This window comes from Coccinella septempunctata, chromosome 5, assembly GCF_907165205.1.
Source record: "Coccinella septempunctata chromosome 5, icCocSept1.1, whole genome shotgun sequence".
Taxonomy (NCBI): Eukaryota; Metazoa; Arthropoda; class Insecta; order Coleoptera; family Coccinellidae; genus Coccinella; species Coccinella septempunctata.
In genome coordinates this window covers 11171058-11193102 of record NC_058193.1, presented here as the reverse complement: position 1 = coordinate 11193102, position 22045 = coordinate 11171058, and the positions used below count along the sequence as shown (strand labels likewise).

The 22045-nt window shown below is 37.2% G+C and overlaps 1 protein-coding gene across 1 annotated transcript; it reads left to right on the top strand.

Moving 5' to 3' along the window:
- The first annotated feature begins 8342 nt into the window (after nucleotides 1-8342).
- On the top strand, nucleotides 8343-19581 carry LOC123313590 (cAMP-specific 3',5'-cyclic phosphodiesterase-like). The gene is made up of 3 exons (XM_044898533.1): nucleotides 8343-8528; nucleotides 18834-19210; nucleotides 19297-19581. The coding sequence occupies exons 1-3, from the start codon at nucleotides 8453-8455 to the stop codon at nucleotides 19564-19566; spliced, it is 723 nt and encodes a 240-aa protein (XP_044754468.1). The 5' UTR covers nucleotides 8343-8452; the 3' UTR covers nucleotides 19567-19581.
- Nucleotides 19582-22045: the final 2464 nt, after the last annotated feature.

Sequence of the window (22045 nt, the reverse complement as noted above, 5' to 3'; positions counted from 1 at the left end):
TCCATAATGCATTGTTCCCTTTAAATATCTAAGAATATGTTTCATTCCTTTCCAATGTTGGACATTTGATTTGTGATTTAATTGACTCATAAATGTCGCTGCGAATGCTAGATCTGGCCTATTTGAGATGGACAGATATAAGATGCTTCCAATGATTCTTTGAAACATGGCCTTTTCATAATCATCTAACATATCTTCGTCATTTTCACACGATTTATTCTTTTCTCCAATTGGTGAAGGAGTAGATACCTTTCTACATTCTAACATGTTCATTTCCTTCAGTATTTCAAAAACGTACATTGTTTGGTCCAGTCTGATATTATCCCCTCGTTTAGATACTCTCATGAATAAAACATGCTTGACTTCACCAAGATCTTTTACTGCAAACCGTTCATTGAATTTCTTCTTCACACATTCTACTTCTGCACTGGTCCCAAATAATATTCAGTAATAGCCAGTGGCCAAGAGGACTCATTAGAGCTCTTCATCCCTCTAATGAGGGATTCTTTAATAATTTTATTTGATGACAAATGCCCACATTAACATTTAAATATCTGGAGAATATAAGGGAGAATATAAGGGGTACTTCATATGAATAGCCTTGATAAAGACCAGAAATAAAGGTTGAAACGTCGGCAACACATAAAGGATTTTATTTCCCCAGTCCTCTTGGCCACTAGCTATTACTGAATATTTCGAGAAGTTAGGACACGAATAGTGTTGAATGATTCCCAAATAATAATATATCATCGACGTACGTAGTAATAATTATATTGTTATTTTTATGTTGATAATGAACAGACGTATCAGCGATAGACCTTACAAAATTTTGGTTTCTGATGAAAAAATCCACATTCCACGTTCCACATCAGTCCTGACTGATGAAGCCCATATAAACTCTTTTTCAGCTTGCAAACTAATTTATCATGTTTGATTTCTTCCTTTGAAGGTAAATCGACAAATTTTCAATTCAGGCTATAGAAAACTACTTCATTGCCTTTCGGCATCTCCATATAAACTTCTTCATTCAGGTCGGCTAAGAGATAAGCTGCTGTAATATCGATATGGTGAATTGTCCAATCTCTATTTGCTGCTATTGCAAACAACGTTCTCATCGTCTTTTTCTGTACCACTGGAGAATAGGTTTGATCAAAATCTTTGCCTGGCATCTGAGCTACCAGTCTGGCACGATACCTTTCAATTTCTTCATTCTCATTATATTTTGTCCTGAATACCCATTTTGTTCGGATGATCTTCCTACTTCCTTGGTTCTTCACGATACTCCAAGTGTTCTTGTTAATAAGATTTTCAAATTCATCCACCATAGCTTTCTTCCAGAATTCTCTCTTTTCCCCATTCAACGCTCTACTTACATTCGTTGGATCTATTTCTCTTTTCTCTCTATTTGCCATTTGACAACTTATGCCTACTATGTCTTTGTCCACATTCGTCTGATAATAATAATAATAATAAGGGCTCTTGACGATCTTGAAGATTCACAAGGTGGATGCCAATATTGTCAAGTTCCTGAAAACCGCCATGTCAACCTGGCGTACTAGTCTCAAATGAAAGCAGCAGATTGCTCCATTACAACAGGATCTATTTCGATAAGACGCAGAATTTTCCAAGGAGATTCGCTGAGTCCTCTGTGGTTCTGCAGGGCCCTGAATCCCTTGTCTCATAGATTTAATTCTACGAACTACGGATTTTCCATCAAGAGCGGCAGTAGAACTATGATGAAACTGAATCATCTCCTTTACATGGACGATTGGAAACTCTTCGCATCTACTAAAAAACAAATGCAACAGATGCTGAAAATGGTGGAAGAATTCTCGGAAGACATCAAAATGAAGTTTGGATTGGAAAAATGTCGACTGCTGAACATAACGAGAGGGAAAATAGAAGATGGTTCGTTCAATCTCAAGGATGGCGCAGAAGTTCAAGCATTAAAGGAAAGAGACATATACAGTCCCTGGCCAGTTTTTTAGACGTACTGAGGATTTTTTTTTATATTTACTGGTATTACCCGAGGAAAAAGCAGAATATTTGAATTTCATTTGCACAGAATGTCAGTTTTATCTACGACTCTCATTAAATTGTTCTATTTGGCATTTATTTTTGATGTTGTAGTATTAGTACTCAAGTGTGAATCAGTACTATGTCTTGCATTCTGCAGGTTCGACGTTATGTCGATAATCCACATATGAAATCATTATACTCGCATGCAGCAAACCGAACAATTTTGCATTGATAGTATGAAGCTCTCATAGCTACACAGGGTGGCTCAGCAAAATATTAGAATTTCATGTTTAATCATCAATAAATCAATATTTTTTATTGAATGTGATATATTCAGGTCGATTCTGTTTGGAAATAGTAATATGGTTATAGAAAAGATATTGCTATCACAGCAAAGTTTGAAAAAGTGGTATTTTAATCATTGATTTTGAGAAATATGATCTGTCAATTCCTAGAAGATCTTGTTATTTCAGTTTGCTATATCAGCAACATCATTTAAGTACTTGCTATTTCATAACAAAGTTGAAAATGGCAGTGAATCTCTTGTTTTTCCATTTCTTTCAAGCGTTAGAAATTTAGGAAGTAGGCAAGTAATTATAAACATGCTTCGTTTTAGTAACTTTTTGGAAACCTTCACTTGAACTTTTCATTTATAGCGAAAATATTCGACATATTAGTGACACCAGTAATTCATTTGAATTGCCTGATGAAAAGTTTCTGGAACTGTTTCGCTTGAATAAGGAAAGAAGAGTTGAATGGATTGGTTGAGGAACCCACTAGTAAAAATACAGTTCCTTTTTACCTACAAGTGGGTGAAAATCCATAGAGAATTTCTAGGAGATTGATTATCAAATCAATTCCATCTGATGGAACACAGTTCAACCGAAAACTCACAATCCAAATACCGCAAAAAACATTAAAGCAGAGAGTATCAATTGATGATACTCTTTGATTAAACATAACTTATTCTTCTTTTCAATAGAACAATTATAGAATTACGTGCTCTTTTCTATGAAATGAGAATCTTACCCTTCAAAACAGTGTTGTCAGCTCAAACATTCGATTATTTTTCAACAATATTGCTATGGCCAAAAGTCATAACTAATCTTGCGTAAAACGGTGAAACAGAATATTCGTTCGCTCAGTCATATTGCTATATTTTATAATTATAACGATGTTGTAGATTTAGCAATGTTATAACAAGATGCGAACAGAATCGACCTGATTATATGTGAAAACCATTTACAGATGAAGTATATGTAACATATACATTCAATTTAATAATTCAACATTGAGATTTTGCATCGAATCAATGCGTCTAATAATATGGCCAGGGACTGTACAAGTATCTAGGCATAAAACAGGCAAGAAAAATCAATCAGATCCAGATGAAGAAGGAAATAACGGAGGAGTTCACCCGAAGATTGAGAAGGATAATGGGAACTGGTCTTAACAGCAAGAATCTGATAAAAGCGATTAACACCTACGCTTGCTCGGCTCTGATCTATTCATTCGGTATCATCTCTTGGACGACCACCGATTTAGCAGCTTCACAGAGAAAAAATAAGAACGATGCTGATTAAACACAATAAAGATCACCCCAAAAGCTCAATAGAACGGACAGAGCTGCCACGACATATTGGGGGTAGAGGAATTGTTGATGGACAATTTCCTGACAATATTTCGTGAGAACTCCATCGAGAAGTTTGTGCTCCTGATAGTTCTACGCCGTTAAAGCTACAACAGGATCACTTGGAAAACGTCGAACATACTGCAGAAAGTAAAATGCAGAAACTGATTGGCAAACCTTTGCATGGAAGGCACCAGAACGAGGTCAACCATAATAACATCAACATAACTGCGTCTACTCGCTTCGACGTCTCGCTCTCGACTGATACTCTTTTCGGTACACTTGGTGTCCAATCCTATGAAGCCCGTCCCTACGACGTAGGTTATAGTGACTTTGCTGGGCAAAGGCTAGTGCCAATCCGGTTCGGACAAATTCAAAAGTCTCAGCAGAACGGTTCAGATCATTAACATGGTAAGCAACTTACGGTTCGGTATCCGGTTAGGTGTGATCCTTTCGATCCTTGTTAGCAATCTCGGTAGGAAATGTGGCGTTCGGTGAACGCATTTCCCCATCAAAATTCAAGAATGCTGGGCGATCTGCGGTTGACTCGTGTTTTGAGGCGGAATTTACTCCATTTTCATCGGAAGCCTGAACCACCACTTTGGACAGCTTTTCTCATGGGTCCAAATTCCATCCATTTTCACAAGGTTCTTCCACCACATAGGAATGATTCCTTGTCGGCTTCTGCTGGGGAACCTTGTATCGGTGACACTTGCTACATTTTCAGACATATTGGGCAATTTCTCGGAACATTCCTGGCCAATAGTAGCTGCGGGCTATACGAAATTTTGTTTCTGCTATTCCCAAGTGTCCAGCAGTTGGTCGGTCCGGTCAGTCGTGGTTCTCGAGAGGTACTTCTCTTCGGTCATCTTTCAGCATACATAACTTCCAGGGATTTCCCAGTTCAGGCTCTATAAAATCATCGGAATCGCAAAAATGGCGATATAATTTTCCTGATACAATCCTCTAGTCGGGAAACGCTGGATTCGGCAGTGACGGTAACGATAACAATGACGGTAACTGATTCTGCTTTTCCTGTGTCATGAGCTGGTCCTTTAGTAATTCAGTTTCATTACAGCCGCCTTCATGCAGCCGCTTCACTGCTGATGAAGGACCTGGTTGATCCGGTGTCCTTCCGCAAAACCGGGAAAGGGGTTGTGTGTAACTGACAGATATCCGGTTTTGAGAAGTTCCTCGGTAACGGACACTGACAATCTCTGGACATTACATTCTTACAACATCGAGAGAAGAAAAGTATCGGTTGCGATGTACACTGTGTTCGGAGATGGCCCTTACCACCACATCTCCAGCACTAGGGTTCGGTTGGCATTAGGACGGTATTCTTCGGTTCATCTTGTCTCTGACGTGCTGTAGAGTTTTGAACAAGTTTCAGTTTTTCGGACGGTTCGGACAGTGTGCTGGGGTGCATTCCGATCGGTTGGACGTTCGGTGAGGGATTTTGGAAGGTAAGATGCGGTTTGTTGATGAGACCTTTTTGTATTTGTGGCGAAGCATAGTTAGCAGTTTGCCATTTGACCAATTCGAAAACGTTTCCTTTTCGGAGCAGTTCATCTATCGTTGAAGTTGGTTGGGAGTCCAGGGCGGTTTGTAATTCTGGCAGTAAACGTCGTCTGATGATATTCACCTGCTCTTCCTCGGTCGGTCGCTTCACGGTCAGTTTCTGAAACAGATTTTGCATTCGAGTTACATACAACAAGAGTCGTTCTTCGGTTCTTTGAGTGCGTTTCTTGATTTCCTCTAGTAGAATGTCCTCGTAATCAGGAGGAAGAAAGGCCTCTCGGAGTTGGTCCTTGAAATCTGTCCAGTCGCTGAATGTACCTCTCCGGGGAATGTACTAGTCTATAACATCCTTACGTAACAGTTCGTATTTTGACTCGAACAACTGTTTGTGGCTCACCCTTCTAGCCTCCGCAAGATACTCAGCTTCCTCCAGGAATGAGGTCACGCTGGTTGACCCATCGAATATCAGGCTCCATTTCCATACAGGAACGGTAGAAACGATGGAATAGTCTTGGCGGTCTTGCTGCGACCTGTCACCATGGGGTGTCGGTCATGATATGTCACCATCTTCTCCCAAGTTCAACAAGTCTGCCTCTCCAACGGTTGTTGAACATGAAATCAAGTCTGGACCAAGCCTAGATTAGATGTCCGGTAGTTCCTGGTCAATCAGCGACGGTGCGCTGGCGGATTTCCTGGAACACCACCCAACCACTGAGTATTCTCCAGCAATCTCATAGCCACCCTCAGAAAGTGCTCCAGCTCGGTCTTCCTATGAAGCAGACTGGTAGCTTCCGGGGATAGACTTCTCAGTCGGCCTTGAACGTTCAGTAGCCAGCTTCTAATGCGCTGCAACTCATTGTCTCCATTATCAATATCAAACTCACATATCTCTCTCATTAAGCTGCACAATTTGGCACCACAAAAACCAATTTCCGGTGCCTGGTCAATGTCATCTTTTGGTATGAACGATAATTCGGAATGGATGGCCCTTCTCAGGTGAGCTCTCTTTTCCTGAACGGTATGTCCTACGGCGCAGCCTTTAACTCCTATGTCAGTTCGTCGCTTTTCAGTCAATTTCACGGCACCAAGCAATCAGAAGAGTTATTTACAATATGCACATTATGGGCATATACAAGAAACAAAGAACGGCTAGCAATTTGCCAGTGTAGAGTTTTATGATTCGATAAGAAATGAAAAGAAACGGTACGGACGGTTACGGTAACATCAACTACTCACAGAACAGCAGAAGTCCCTGCTCGGGCGCCAGATGTGATAGACTTTTTCGTACTCTGGCCGCTTCTTACCTTTGCTCGGGTGCCAGTGGGGCAATCTCTAAAACCCCTCATCTTTCACAGAATCTCTCAAGAATTAGAGAGCCCGGGTAGACTCGAGTATCAGTGGAGAAGGGTATTGATGAAGACTAGGGAGGTATCGCCTTCTTAGTGTCTGCTTTTCAACGGTCTTTAGGCGATAAAAAGAGTACTTTCCTCTTCTAACTAAACTCCTAGATGAAACTGATTTAAAAAATATACACTCACTGGCAAAATAATTGGCAACAAAATAGATGTTCAACTATTTATTTCTATTGGATTAAACAATATACAAAAAATATACAGTTACAATAAAATCATGAATGTCAACGGGTGGGCCTAGTCGGCGTAGGACGGTTTGTAAAATAATTACAAGTTAATTCAGCACGGTCACTCCAATAAAAAGGAAATAAAATTCAGAAAAATGTAAATGGTTTCGGAAAATACACGGAATCAAGGCGAGTCAAAATTTAATGAACTTCAGAGAAATATAAAAGGTATCGGAAAATAAACTGAATTAAGTCAAGTCAAAATTCAAAAGCCTACAGTAACTCCACCTCTCGGTAGAAATCGGTACGGACGTACACCAGTCGGTTACCTTCGGTCTCTCTCTCTCTCGCTTTCTCAGTAACTTCAAGATGGCTGACTGTCAAATAGCAACCACAGAGTCCGGCGGTGACGGTGTATGACGGTCACAGAAATCCATCTCTATGGTCGATGGATCCAACCTATAACCTATAATTTAAACTGTTAGAAATAGGGACGAAATGATGAAAAAATGAAGTATCGGTGAAGTAAGGGAGCCCAACGTCCTCCTGGAACCCAAATACCACCCTACGGTAACGGAAAGAAATCTATATCGAGGGAATAGCTAGATTAAGTTACGATTAATTCAGATTTTCAGCCAAGCAAAAAGTCTAGACAGGATATTACTCTACAAAGGTGCAATAAAGCAGAAATAAATGTCACCAATTACTTGCCTTGGAGTTTATAATCTCGTTAGTTCGGAAAACAGATTCTCACTGTCGTCACTCACTCACCTATCGATCTCAATTCCTACTGATCTTGACCGGCACCGGGCCTCGAAGAAGTACCCCTCTCCTCGGAAAAACTGTCCCCACCATGGGTTACTCATTTACCCATTGGATATACTCAAATTGTTCGGTCAATCAACTGGTTGGGAAAGACACAGAAATAATTGAAGAGAAGGAAAAACGGAACAAGTTGAAAGACCGTTTTTCGAGTCAAAATGACAGAAAAAGTACGTTTGAACGGAAAGACTTATAAAATATATGAATTGTGAAAACAAAAGACATACGGTTTTCGCTACAAATATGGGACTGATCGATGGGAAACGATGACATAATATCAATCGGTAAATCCCCCTTATGATAATATAACGGTTTTCTTCGAAAATATTGCGATTGTTAGGTCCTATAAAGAAAATATCGGTGAAGAAATTTCCTTTTGTGGCGGAGCTAAAACTGCCTCTTCACACTATAAAGAAATAATGAATAAAAATGTTGTGTTACAAAAAACTTGCTTGTTTGTAGTATCAATATTTATGAATCAAGCTATGAAGAGGAGCTGCTTCATAGATACGTACTGACCGAGGTACTGACATTATGGTTTCAGAAATATAAAAATTTCACACTGTAAAAATAAATAAACTTATCATTGTATCTGAAAAGACGTTGGACCTAATAATCTGATATTTTTCAAAACTCCAAATGAATACACTCTTGGTACACTTTCAAGTCATATTTCACTGCAAAATATCAGCCGATAGGTAAATAATAAATTGATGAATTTGGATGTTCTTGTGTTATATTATATTAATCACTCAAATCAACTTTCATTTTTAGGTTATTTAAGCAACGGAAGGCCCCTAACGTGTGTGGCATGGACAACTTTCACTTCCCGTGACCTTTTAAATACGCTCAAAATACCTTCGAAGACGTTCATCACATTTATGATGACCCTTGAAGACCACTATGTCAAAGACAATCCATTCCATAATTCTCTGCACGCTGCGGATGTAACGCAAGGTAAGTTCAATCCAGTTTTGTCCCGTAATTGGAGCATTATTGGATATGACTCTCCAGTTGTTGCACTTTCCACACATTGGTTTTCGATTAGATAAGGATAAGGAAATCAAGAAATTATTCTTATTGGTTGGGACAAAATCACTAAGATCGGAGAAATGTTGTTGTTGGTTATCAAACCTTCTTTTATAATTATAACATAATAAACTCGAAGACTAATAAATATTAAACATAAACATTGGTGAAACAAGCGGTTAAGGGTTACGGCTAATGATTATCAGTGAACCCCTTCAACACTATCGGAAGACAGGATAGAGTACCGAATTTTGAAGATTGTAAAGAAAAATGAATAGTAGCTGCTAACTTCTGGAATACTATGCCGTTATCCCAAAGTCCTTAAGTCCCTTCGAAATTTTCACCCAGTTTAAAACAAAGTTAAGACGTTTATTCATAAAAAGTAGACACTTGGACCCACCGAAAACTTTCTACACACAATGGTTCGCCTGATTCCTCATCTGGAATAATGAGATGATTGAAGACGGTTATTAGCTGAATTCTTTTTATGAATATATAAAAGAATAATAGTACGGGAGGTGGCGTCACTTTTGAACTAGTGATGGATCATCTTTTTTTTGTGTTGCAGGGGGAAAATTTGCAAGACAGACGAGCAAACCTCTCCTGAGGGAAAACAAGTGTGGGGATCTCTTCTTAATTGATCTCTTGGTCTCCTTCGGTGAATTCGCATTCTCCTTTTGTCTTCCCCTGGGTCGTAGTGCACTAGGCTTCGAATAATTTCTCTGCTTTTCTGTTCATGAATTCCGTTATGGTTTCCCATATTAGGTCCCTATAAATCCGTCTATTCCTGACAAACCAAGGTGCATCTATTGCACATCGTAGCAGCTTGTTTTCAGTTGCCTGAATTCTTTTGATGTGGCTCTTTGCCGCGGAACCCTAGGCAACTGAACCATAAGTCAGTTGAAGCCTAGCAACGGCTTTGATTACATTCAATTTTGTCTCTTTCGACATGTAGCTTCTTCCTATTAGAGGGTAGAGTCTATTCATCGCTGCTTTCCTTTTTTCGATTGCTTGTTTGATATGACTTTTCCAAGTAAGTCCTTTGTCAAGCGTTATTCCTAAATATTGGCTTCATTTTTTCAGTCGTTTTCTTCGCCGTCAACTTCTAGATTCGTTGTGGATCGCAGTCTTCTCTTCTATAGTAATATTACTTGGCTCTTTTGTCCATTGAGCTTGATTTTCCACTTTATGCACCAGTCATTTGTTTCGTCAATCGTTTCTTGTAGAACTCGTTCTATTACTTCTGGGTTGCGGTGTCGAGTTGCTATGCCTGTGTAGTCAGCATGAAAACGTCAGCATGGTTCTTGGATTCTTCGGAATATCGTGAATGTATATTTGGAAAGAAGTGGCCCAAGTACTGACCCTTGGGGTACTCCAGCCTCTATATCTCTTGTTGTGGTGCATTCTCCTTCCACTTTCACGTAAAATCTTCTATTTTTGAGATAATTCCGGATCAACTTGCATATTTTGATCGATTATCCAGCACATCTCATCTTGTATATTAATCCTTAATGCCATACTCTGTCGAATGCTCTGGCGACGTCTAGTAAAAGAAGACCTGTAGCTTGTTTATTTTGGAATCTTTCTGTAATGTATTCTGTAAGCCTTAATGATTGTTGCTCTGTTGAATGCTCTCTTCTGAATCCGAACTGTTCTGGTGGTATTAGTTTCAGATTTTCGGTTTCCTCATTTAGCCTCGTGGCTATAATTCTTTCTACTTCTTTTCCTAACGCCGACAGTAGACTTATCGGTCTATAGTTTTGTGGGAACTTCTTCTCTTTGAATGGTTTATTGAACACTATGACTTCCGCTGTTTTTCATTTTTCTGGGTAGTATTCTGTCCTCATAATTCCATTCGCGATATTTGCTAGAGCGGCTATACCTTTTCTTTGTAATTTCTTCAACATAACATTCGTTATTTTATCGCTTCCGGGAGCTTTTCCCTTCTTCAAACTTCTAATTTCCCTGATTTCATTTGGCGATGTTGGTTTGTCTATTTTAGCAGCCGCTGGTAATTCATCCATTTCTCCATCATTTTCTTCAACCAGAACTTCCAGATCTTCATTATCGTCGTCTATCCTTTAATTTATTCTCGATTCTCGTTCGATCGAGTCCGCCAATGCATCTGCCTTATCAGTATTGGTATACGCCATCCCCCTTTCTAACGAACATTGAAGGTTTTCCGCCATTTTGAATTTTTTTTCCGGAGTTCTTCATCTTGTCTGATTTGAGCACTCAAAAATACTCCGATGTGACCAGAAACCGTTACTTTGAGGATTATACAAAACTTAGCACACTCATTAGAATAATGCTCAAATACGACGTTGAACACCCATTTTCTCGCTTATGTGTCGAAAACGGGGTATATGTCATAAGGCAAAAGTGATTCTCCCGGTGTCATTTACCCACTATATATGTTTGTCCAGTTTATGATGAAACACCCTCTATAAACAAGTAATTAATATGTACACTCGATAAATAATCGTCAGCCGGCACGATGCCATTGGAATATGCGTCAGTCGAACTGCATAATGTGCAGCGCGCCAAAGGAAGCCCTTGACTTTGGAAGCCTGACTGACGCATAATCCACTACAGTAAACGTGACTGACGTCCATTTTTAGGTTCAATTTGATCAATAATTTTGATCAATAATCATTCTTCAAAATTCCAAGTGAAAATCGGCCACTTCAGATTTTTCCGACCACCATGTTTCCACCATCGGGAAAGTGATAAACGCCCATTTTCACTCATAATCATGAATAATTTACATTAGCACAATGTTTTACGTGAAGATCAATCACTTTTTTTTTTTAGATTTTTCCGGCGAGTTTCACCGCCTCCCACGCCCACGCCCACCACGGTCGCGCGGACTGACTTTCGATTTCGAGTACAGTAATAGTGTAACTCTCTAATTAATCACTTTCGAGTTGGAGATAAATCACTAATAAAAAAGTGACACCACCTCGTGGACTATAAGTAAGTTAAAGCTGTACTACGACGCGAGCGAAGCTATGGGTGATTTCTGCGTAATTTCGTCATTTCGTGAATAAAGCTGGGTTTCAATTGAAACACTGTGCAGAACAATTAACAATAATATTGAATGAATATCAACTGCCATAGACGATGAAAAACTCTGCGTGTACAATCTCCACTACCTTGGCGAATGTTTTTCTGGTATCAACTAAACATCATTCCATAATATATATGGATTATTGTGATGACGTCACAAGGTTAGGTATAGAACGGTATCACTTCATCTGTTGTACGCAATTGACACTTTGCAGCTATTCATGAAAGTGGTTTTTATGACGGATATTAAAAGTGTATCACCTTGTAGCTTAACATATTAATTTAGGTGCGAAGGTGTGGAAAATGAATTGATTTCACGAATTCAATTGATACGAAATTCCTTTATTACCATAGAAATCATAATATATATACTCACTCTAGAATGCTAATCCAAGTAGTAAGAAATGCGGCGAAAAATTGACAGTTGTCGTTAAAGCGAATGCGCGACATTAATTCATTTCAACTCGAACGTTGCATAGACTTTCCTACCTCAGTCGAATTGTTTATTTGGTATAAATGAAAAATAAACATATTTCATTCGTTAAAAAAACTTATTTTTCGATTCATACAGGACTTCTTTTCGGTATTGAACACATGCATGGATGACTAATTGTGTTTATATATGCCTTGTTAGAAAATCAGTACAATGATGTTGCAGGTTTGAATGAAAATATATCAGGATCTCGGAGGTAAGGTGTGTCGAGTGCAAATCTGAATTTGTCGGTAGAGGTATTATTGAGTGTTCATTGAATGTTTGACCAAACCGTGAATTGGCAGAAGATTGGAGTTTTATAGCGAATTCCATGGTAACAACTGGTGCTTACTAAATATTTGGAACTCACAACAAAAATTCCAGAAGATCTAAACTTAATATCACCAATGCAATTCGATATTATCGCAGATTCCATTAGATGAGCAGGTACCTAAACATTGAGTGCATATTATAAACCCGTGCAACAATTTTGAAATATCCTGATCTAGTGCAATACTACTATATACCATTAATGGAATTCGCTATCAGTGGAACTCGATAATTTATTCAAGTTTTGAGTTTTTTGTTTGCATTTATTATTTTTAATATAATAAACAAATACACAAGTACATTTCAGAAAATGCGACTTAAAACTCCTTACCTCCGAGCAGGTCGTGCAACATTGAAAAATCAAATGACTGAAAGAAAACGCGTTGTTGTCCGACATACCTTCGTTACATGAATTGTTCCCTCTTCATAAGATTCGATCGACAGAATATACAGAAGCTCGGCAACGTTCTGCTAGAAAATAAACTAATGATGCGCATTCGTATTAACGACCACTGCCAATTTTTTGCCGCATTTCTTACTACTGGATTAGCATTCTTCTGTAATAATATACAGGGTCTTTCACGAGGAAGCTCACCCATATTTATACGGGAAACTACTGAACGTATTTTCATGAAATGATGACAAAATCGTGAAAAATCAAATTTTTCGAATTAGAACCCCATTTTTTTATGGCAGATATTGAATCTACGTTAAAAAATAATGTGAGTGTATGCATCACACCCTTGCCCTAAAGTGGATATTTTCTGAGTTATTCACAAAAAACTGTTTTTCGTCTTGAATTTTCAGCTATTTCTTTTCCCTTCACGCCAAAAAGATGAAATTTTCAGGAACTGTTACTTTTTTTTTTTCAATTCAATTCAATTCAATTTAATTCCACATAAACACCTTAAAGGTAAATTACAAATGCAGAACAGAGACAATACAGAGAAAATATTCTAACCTACAATAGTATAGTTTCCAATTCATTAATGGTAGTATTGAAAATATCCACATCAAATTTTGTTACAATTTCATTGCACACATGCATCATACAATTTACAGGAGATAAGTGTCCAGGTATTACATGAAAAGGTTCCTTGTTTAAAATTCTCAAATTCAATTTGGGAACCTTAAAATTAATAAATTTCACAAAATCACAATCTTGGTAGCTCACATTATTCAGAACTTTGAACATAAAGGTCACAGCCTTGAATTTACGCCTATTATCTAGTGAAATCATACTGAAATCCTTCATCATGTTTTGGTACGATATTCTAAATGGATATTCATTATATTTTATCAGGTGTAAATAGCGCAGAAACCTTTTCTGAACTTTCTCAATTTTGTCTATGTTAGTGACTGTGAACGGCATCCAAACTACCGAGGCATATTCAAGATGAGGTCTTACGAGGGCATTGTACAGCAGAGGGATAGTTGAACAATTAAAATCTTTCGCATTTCTGAAGACCAATCCCAACATTCTATATGCCCTTGCGGTTGATAATTCAAAGTGGCTATTGAACTTTAGATTCGGCTGAAACATGACACCTAAATCTTTGGTTTTCGATTTGCGATCAATTATTTGTGAACCGATTGTATAATTGAATTGTATCGGATTCATTTTCCGTGTGTAGCTAACAACATGACACTTTTTGATATTCAAAGACATCTTGTTCATCTTAAACCATCGCTCTACTTCATCTAGGTCTTTCTGCAAAAGGCAGCAATCTTCCTGAAAAGCTTGAAATCGTCCGCGAACAATAAAGCCACACAGAAATACAGGTGAGCAGGAAGATCATTCATAAAGATCGAAAAAAGCAGTGGACCGAGTATGCTTCCTTGAGGTACATCTGATATCTGCAATAGATCGAGAATATGCACCTCCAATCTTGACGAACTGCTGTCTCTGCCTCAAATATGAGTCAACGAAACTACAGGCATTTTTCGAGAACTGTCCTGCAGCCAGCTTCCTAATAAGAATTGCATGGCTAACCCTATCCAACGCTTTCTCGCAATCAGTATATACTGTGTCGAGCTGATGACCACTTTCAATTGCTTCCGCTGCTAATTCAGTAAAACTACAAAGATTGCTTACCGTCGATTTTCCCCTAGAAAAACCATGCTGAATCGGATTAATCTTGAGATGTGAATTTTGTATTATATCTTGATATATTATCCTTTCAAATATCTTGGACAAAGCATTCGCGATGTTTATGGGTCGGTAATTCTCGACTTGACATATTTCCCCCGACTTATAAATGGGTGTTATTACCGATGTTTTTAGAATATCGGGAAAAGTATTCTTTGATATTGACAAATTGAAAATATGAAGCAGTGGATCTATCAGATAATCAATGCACCCCTTATAAATATAAGAAGGAATATTATCTGGGCCTAAGGTTTTTTTTGGCTTCAACTTTTTGAAACTTTCTCTCAGAGCGTCCTCTGTTATTAAGGAGAAACTGAAAGTTCCCCAATCGGACACTGTGTCGTAGCAATCAGAATCCAAAGTGTAAATTGATTCAAAGAACTGAGCAAAGGCATTCGATATGCTTTCCGCGTTATTGAGATACTCTTGTCTGAATGTCATCATTGATGATACCTTATTCTGAGATTTTTTCTTTTTCATAAATGACCAAAAAGTGGAAGGATCATTCTTGAAATTCATTTCTAATTGTTTTTTATATTCAACATATTCAAGCTTCGTTTGTTGCTTAATATTCTTCCTCAACTCCGTAAATTCAACACCTATATGTTTCCTTTTATGAAGTCTATTTTTTTTTCATTATGTTTTGTTTCAAATCAGCAAAAACCATATTGGAAATTTACGTCTTGCACTGACTGAATTACTTCTTTTGAATTTGGGAATAGCTTGGTCCAATATATTGTACATTATATCATAAAAAAGGTTTATACTCTTGTTAACATCATCACATCGAACTACATCTGACCAATCACACTGTGACATAAGATTATAGAGGAGTATGTAATCACCTCTTGAATAGTTATAACTAAATTCATTGTCATATCCACTATTTGACCTATAATGTGAATAATCGACGGAAAATTCGAGTGCTGGATGATATCTATCCTCGTTTACAACAGTACATTGGGATTTAATCACAGTAGACACTGACATGTTCGACAAAATCAAATCCAATCTGCGACCCATGAAATTCACTACATCGTTATGTTGTTTCAAGTCGAACAAGTTCAGAAAGTTATTGTAGTACATTAAAGTCACCGAAAATTAATAAATCATCGTCATCCAATAGCATTCTATCAAACATACTAAAATAATTATCGTGTATATCATACTCTGAGTTAGGCGGAAAATAGACAACAGATATGTAACATTTATAATTTCTTGATATTGATTTAACCAGTTAATCAAAATCAGACGCTAGTATAGTCGTCTGAAAGCGCTACTTAAACCATGTTTTAGATTTTACTACCCTAATATGCAAGAGAAAAAAGTTACAGGTTGTTCCTAAATAGATGGCGAATTTTGATTCGAATTTGTATCGGAAACCTTTTTATTTCAATTAATCGGCCATCGGTTTTCTCTCCAGTGATAAATAAATAATTCCTTATGAACCATATGCAAAAACTTACCATGTTTTACATTCTTTTTTTTTAATGATAGATATCATTAATTACATCTGCCAAATTCCTCTTTATTCAGTAGCATTTTGTGTTTACTATTAATTTGGTGATAATTCGTATTAAGTTCTAAAATCGATCACTATGCCTAATTTTACCACTGAAGATTATTTAAATCTCATTCTACTTCATGGAGAATGTAATAAAGTTGTAGATAGAACGATTCGACTGTTAATTGAGAGGTTTCCTGACCGACCCAGACCAACGAGAGATACCATTAACAAAACCATGACAAACTTGAGAAATGTCGGATCTTTCGTTAAGAAAACTATACACAGAGAAAAAAGTGTAGTAGAAGATGAGAACAACGAAATTACAGTTCTTGCATATTTTCGTGTGAATCCTCAAAATTCTCTCAAAGATGCCGAGATTGATCTGGGATTATCTCAATCGAGTGTTTGGAGAATATAAAAAAAAACATAAAATGGACCCATATAAATTCAATAGGCGTACAGCATTTGAAGGAAACTGATTTCGTCAGGAGAACAGAGTTTTGCGAAGCCATGATCATTCGATTTCAAGAGAATGAAAACTTTTTGGACTGTATAATTTGGACAGATGAATCTGAATTCACAAAGAATGGTTCTTTCAATAGGCATAACAGTCATTATTGGGATGAAGAGAACAACCACCACTTCAGACAATGGAACTTTCAAGAGACCTGGAGTTTCAATGTTTTTTGCGCCATCAAAAATAATGCAATTCTCGATGTTCACATTTATGATGGAACTGGTAAGATAGAACACTACACATGTTTGCATTATTTAAAGAATGTTCTCCCTTAGGAGATAGATATTCTGACATATTGACTCAAATAATTGAGCCGCTAGTACAGAACCATAATGACTTATGGTATCAACAAGATGGCGCGCCTCCACACAATTCACTCAATGTGTCAAATATCCTCTACAGGCTATTTGAAGATCGATGGTTGGCGAACAATGGTCCACATCTTTGGCCACCACGTTCTCCCGATTTAACTCCGTTAGACTATTATGTTTGGGGTAGGATAAAAAATATTGTCTACTCAACTCCCCTGACTGATAAAGAGGACTGCATAGAACGAATCAGAAATGCGTTCAGGTTTGTTTAGATTTTTAGATTGATAGTTTTGAAACTCAATTTGGTTTTTAAACACTTTTGCAGATCTCTTCCTCCCGATGAAATAAGAAGGGCAACGCACGAAGCATTCCTGAGACATATAAATTTATAAATAAATGTCTAGAAATTAACGGTCAAAACTTTGAGCATCTTCTCTAGTTATAACTGCGAGAGTTTGCCATGGTTCTCCTAATAGTAACTTGAAGTCGGTTTCAAGAAGATGTGAAAAATCTACAGCATGGTTCAAATAACAGTTCCTGAAAATTTCATCTTTTTGGCGTGAAGGGAAAAGAAATAGCTGAAAATTCAAGACGAAAAACAGTTTTTTGTGAATAACTCAGAAAATATCCACTTTAGGGCAAGGGTGTGATGCATACACTAACATTATTTTTTAACGTAGATTCAATATCTGCCATAAAAAAATGAGGTTTTCTTTGAAAAAATTGATTTTTCACGATTTTGTCATCCCTAACTTTGAAAGCGATTTTTTCACCCCCTGTATCATGAATCGCGATTTCGATTTTCAAAGTGGATACATCAATCTTACATCTTGGAAAATCCCAAAAATGAAAATTTTCCACACAAAAACTTCGAAGTTTTTCTTGTTTCAGCGGAGCTCTATTTTCGATTTTTTTTTTCGAATTTTCCCGCGCAGAGAGAATTTTCCAACCAAAACTGAAAAATGTTACATCAAAATAACTTGAAATTTTCTAAGGAATCTATTTCTGCAATAAAAAAATGGTGTTCTAATTTGAAAAACGGAAGTTGACGTCATTTCCGGAAAAACCGGAGGTGCTCATGCCTTGAAAATATTTTAGATTCCATCAGAATCGTGAAATACTTATAAGTGCTGAATTTCATGAAAATACGTTCAGTAGTTTCCCGTATAAATATGGGTGAGGTTCCTCGTGAAAGACCCTATATAATTTGATTTCTATGTTTATTACTCCAAATCGAGAACAATGACATCACTTAACAATAATGAATATTAATATGTTATTTTTTAGGTAAAATATTTAACCTTATTATAATGATCAGGATTTCTGTCAAATACTTATTCTCGACATTTTATTCATGTAATACAGTTTTAATTGGATGAATTAATGCTCAATGTGAATTTTTTCAAATTTCCTATAAATTTCGAGAAACGAAATAAAAATCCGCCGTATCTAATAACTTCTAGCTTTGGCTTCAATGGAATTTGACTGAAAATTTAAAAATCGAACATTGCATATGTTCGAAAGTGATTGAACTGTTGACTCTTGCAACACGAAATTTGATTTTCTTTGAAAATACATTATGCAGTAATTTTAACTCCATGGGTGCAGCTCAACTCCCACTATCGGAATGATGAACAAGCACCATGTGACAATATACAGGTGGAGCAACACATCCGTATAAAATAATGTGTGTCGAGTGTTTTTTCCATGATTCCATTTTGTCGCATCCAATTCACATTTTAATTTCGGTATTATTTTCGTTCATCGAGGCTTATAGTGTCAAAGTTTTACCAACCAATCTATAGCGTTTCAATGAAAAGCAGATATGCTTTGTCCTTAATCAATAGCTTAATTCTTTTTGACCTAATTTTCTTTCAGGAACTCATGTTTTATTGAATACTCCAGCTTTGGAGTCGGTCTTCACACCCCTCGAAATAACCGCAGCCCTGTTCGCGGCCTGCATTCACGATGTTGACCATCCCGGCTTGACGAACCAATTCTTGATCAATTCCAGCAGCGAGTTGGCGTTGATGTATAACGACGAATCCGTGTTGGAGAACCACCATTTGGCAGTGGCTTTCAAATTATTGCAGAACGATGGATGTGATATATTCTGTAACATGACAAAGAAGCAGAGACAGACCCTGCGTAAAATGGTTATAGACATGGTGCTGAGCACAGATATGTCCAAGCACATGAGTCTGCTTGCTGATTTAAAAACGATGGTCGAGACCAAAAAAGTCGCTGGGTCCGGGGTAAGGAAATATTCTCCCAAGTGTTCACATATCGAATGATGTCACAAATTTCTCTGTAAGAAATATCATTATTCATTTTTATTCAGGTTTTGTTGCTGGACAACTACACTGACCGTATTCAAGTATTAGAAAATCTAGTCCATTGTGCTGATCTGAGTAATCCTACGAAACCATTGTCGTTGTATAAACAGTGGGTCGAACGACTTATGGAAGAATTTTTTCAACAGGGCGATAAAGAAAGGGAAGCCAAAATGGATATAAGTCCCATGTGCGATAGGCACTCGGCAACGATTGAAAAATCGCAGGTAGGTTTATATTATAAAATATACAGGATTGGTCATAAGTCTGAAATATAATTAACATATTTGTTTTACCAATAAGCTCAAAATGAAAGCGCTGAAACCCGTCAATGGATGTTAAATTCTCTGGAAATAAACCACATATTTTTCTAATGCATCCCCGTCAAGGGAAAATATACCTAAAAGCGTGAGTATGGATTCTTGCCACCATGAATGAAAATAAAATCTGAGTTAGAAGCGAAGAATTCTTTACTCGTTATGAATAATTCGCTTCAATGGTAGCGTCCAGTATTCAAGCGTTGATGGCTGCATGAGAACGGAAGTGGAGTTTTCGATATGGAACGCGATAATATTGATATGGAAATTTTCATCGATGAAGGGATATAAATATTTCAATACAAAAAGAAGTAGTTCTGTACAGTTTACAACACTCTAGTTCGAGCGCCTATCCGGGCGCATCGGAAGAATGAAATATTAAGTTCATAAGTACCTCACATTATTGGAGCGACAATTCCTTCGGAATTGTAATTTCCATTGATATTTCAAATATGTATTTGTGCAACAAGTTGGAAAAAGCACTATTTTTCGTATTTAGGAAATGTTTCCAACTTGTTTCACACACTTTTTTTCAAATTTTGAATGGGATGTGAATATGTGAAATAGAGAATTCTGTTGTGGGATATGAAATCTCCCGAACAAGTATTCCAATTTATACATACCTACTAAAAATACATGTTGGAAAGAAATTGCTGAAATATTTTCTGGATGAAGTAATTCAAACTAGAAAAAAAACAAACACTCTGGAAACCGAAAATTTAATAGGGAAACTCGCGTTTTGACGCGTAACTACACAAACGCTACATGTGGACGCAACATGAAATAAAGGTGGAAATACATTAATAAAACGCGACGCGAGTTGACGCGTCTGGTGCGGGTGAATTGTACGCGCGTGGCGTCGCATCGGGTATTCATAGTATGATTCTGGTCTATAGAAAACAATACATTTGATTCGACTCAACACGCATCACGTTTCATCGGGTCTCGTCGCGTTTGAATAATGTGTTTCCGATGTGTTTTCTCTCTCTGTTTTAGTCTTTATTTTCAATTAATAGGTTTATATCCTGTCGAAGGTCGATTTCTTCTTAAAATATGGTGAAAATGAAAATCTGTCGTCAGTGTCAATACATATTTTTTCAATATATTTTTTTTTGGAAACCTTGGAAACATCCATTCATGAATACTTTATAGTTGAAATGAACAACATCTTTTGATTCTATGAAAAATACAATAATTCTCATGCCTAGTAATTAATCTGGGAAATGGGCCATTACTTCTTAATATCTCAAACAATAAGTTTTGCAACATGTCTTCGATAAATGGTGTTGTTGGAGTTTCTAAAACATCCACTGGTCGTATTTTTCCATCCCTTGCTGGGTAGACGTTGATAACAACAGCCTTCTGCCATGAATTCCTAGGCCCATCTGGATCCACCATTATAACAACGTCTCCCAGTTGTAGCCTCTTTCTCCATTCTCTCTATACCATTAACTGCTTCTGATCAACGTAGGTAAATATTCTCTTGACCATTTGGATCAAAACATATCGGCTAACCTTTGTGCAGCTCTCCAAGAAGACATCAAATTCAAGTCTTTTTCTACAGTTTTGGTGAATGATGGTGAATAATATGGGAGGTCTTGATTCCAAGGGAATCAAGAAACGGTATGGTGTCAAACTTTCTGCATCGTCCGAATCGAGTGATACACGAGTCTGTGATGTTTATTTTGATTTGACTTTGAAAAATTAGACTTTCTAGTTTTTAATATTTTATTTTTATAATCTTCAAGAAAGAATGTTCTTCACATTCGACAATTGACGACTTAACCTAATCTTTTTCTCAACGCTACGCTCACTCTAATCTGACTGTCCACAGCACCGGTCACATCGGTTACTCTTGTCTACTCGAATTTTCCGGTAACTGAACCTCATTGTCTTCTTCTGTGACGAGCACATTAACTGATTAGGTTTGTTTATTGGTTGCTCCGATAAATCCTTGAATTTTGTTGTTATAACTTGATGTCGAAAATTGGAAGATATACCAGTTTGATGCTTTTGATGTAGTGAATACGAAAATCTGAACTATATTTGTGGTAAATATTAAGAACAATAAATAAAAAGGAATATCGGGAATGTGGACCTTTATTTCTGCCAAAGCTACAAAATAGTTGCCGACGTTTCGAGGACCTGTATATCCTCTTTTTCAAGGCTGTAAAATCAATTGAGTTTCAGGTACATAATCATCAAGGAAATAATCTAGGCATTACCAATATTCTGCTATGTTAAATGCAGTCAAAGAATACTACACAAAGGAACATCTAGCCAAATTAAAGCAATATAATATCAAAAATAGCACGTGCACATTAAAGCTGTTAAATTATAAAACCATAACCTCACAAACTTACAAAAATACTGCGCAGTGGACAAAACCACTGAGCCGTCAGTAGACTACACAGAACTAAACAAAAGAAAAAAGAGAAGA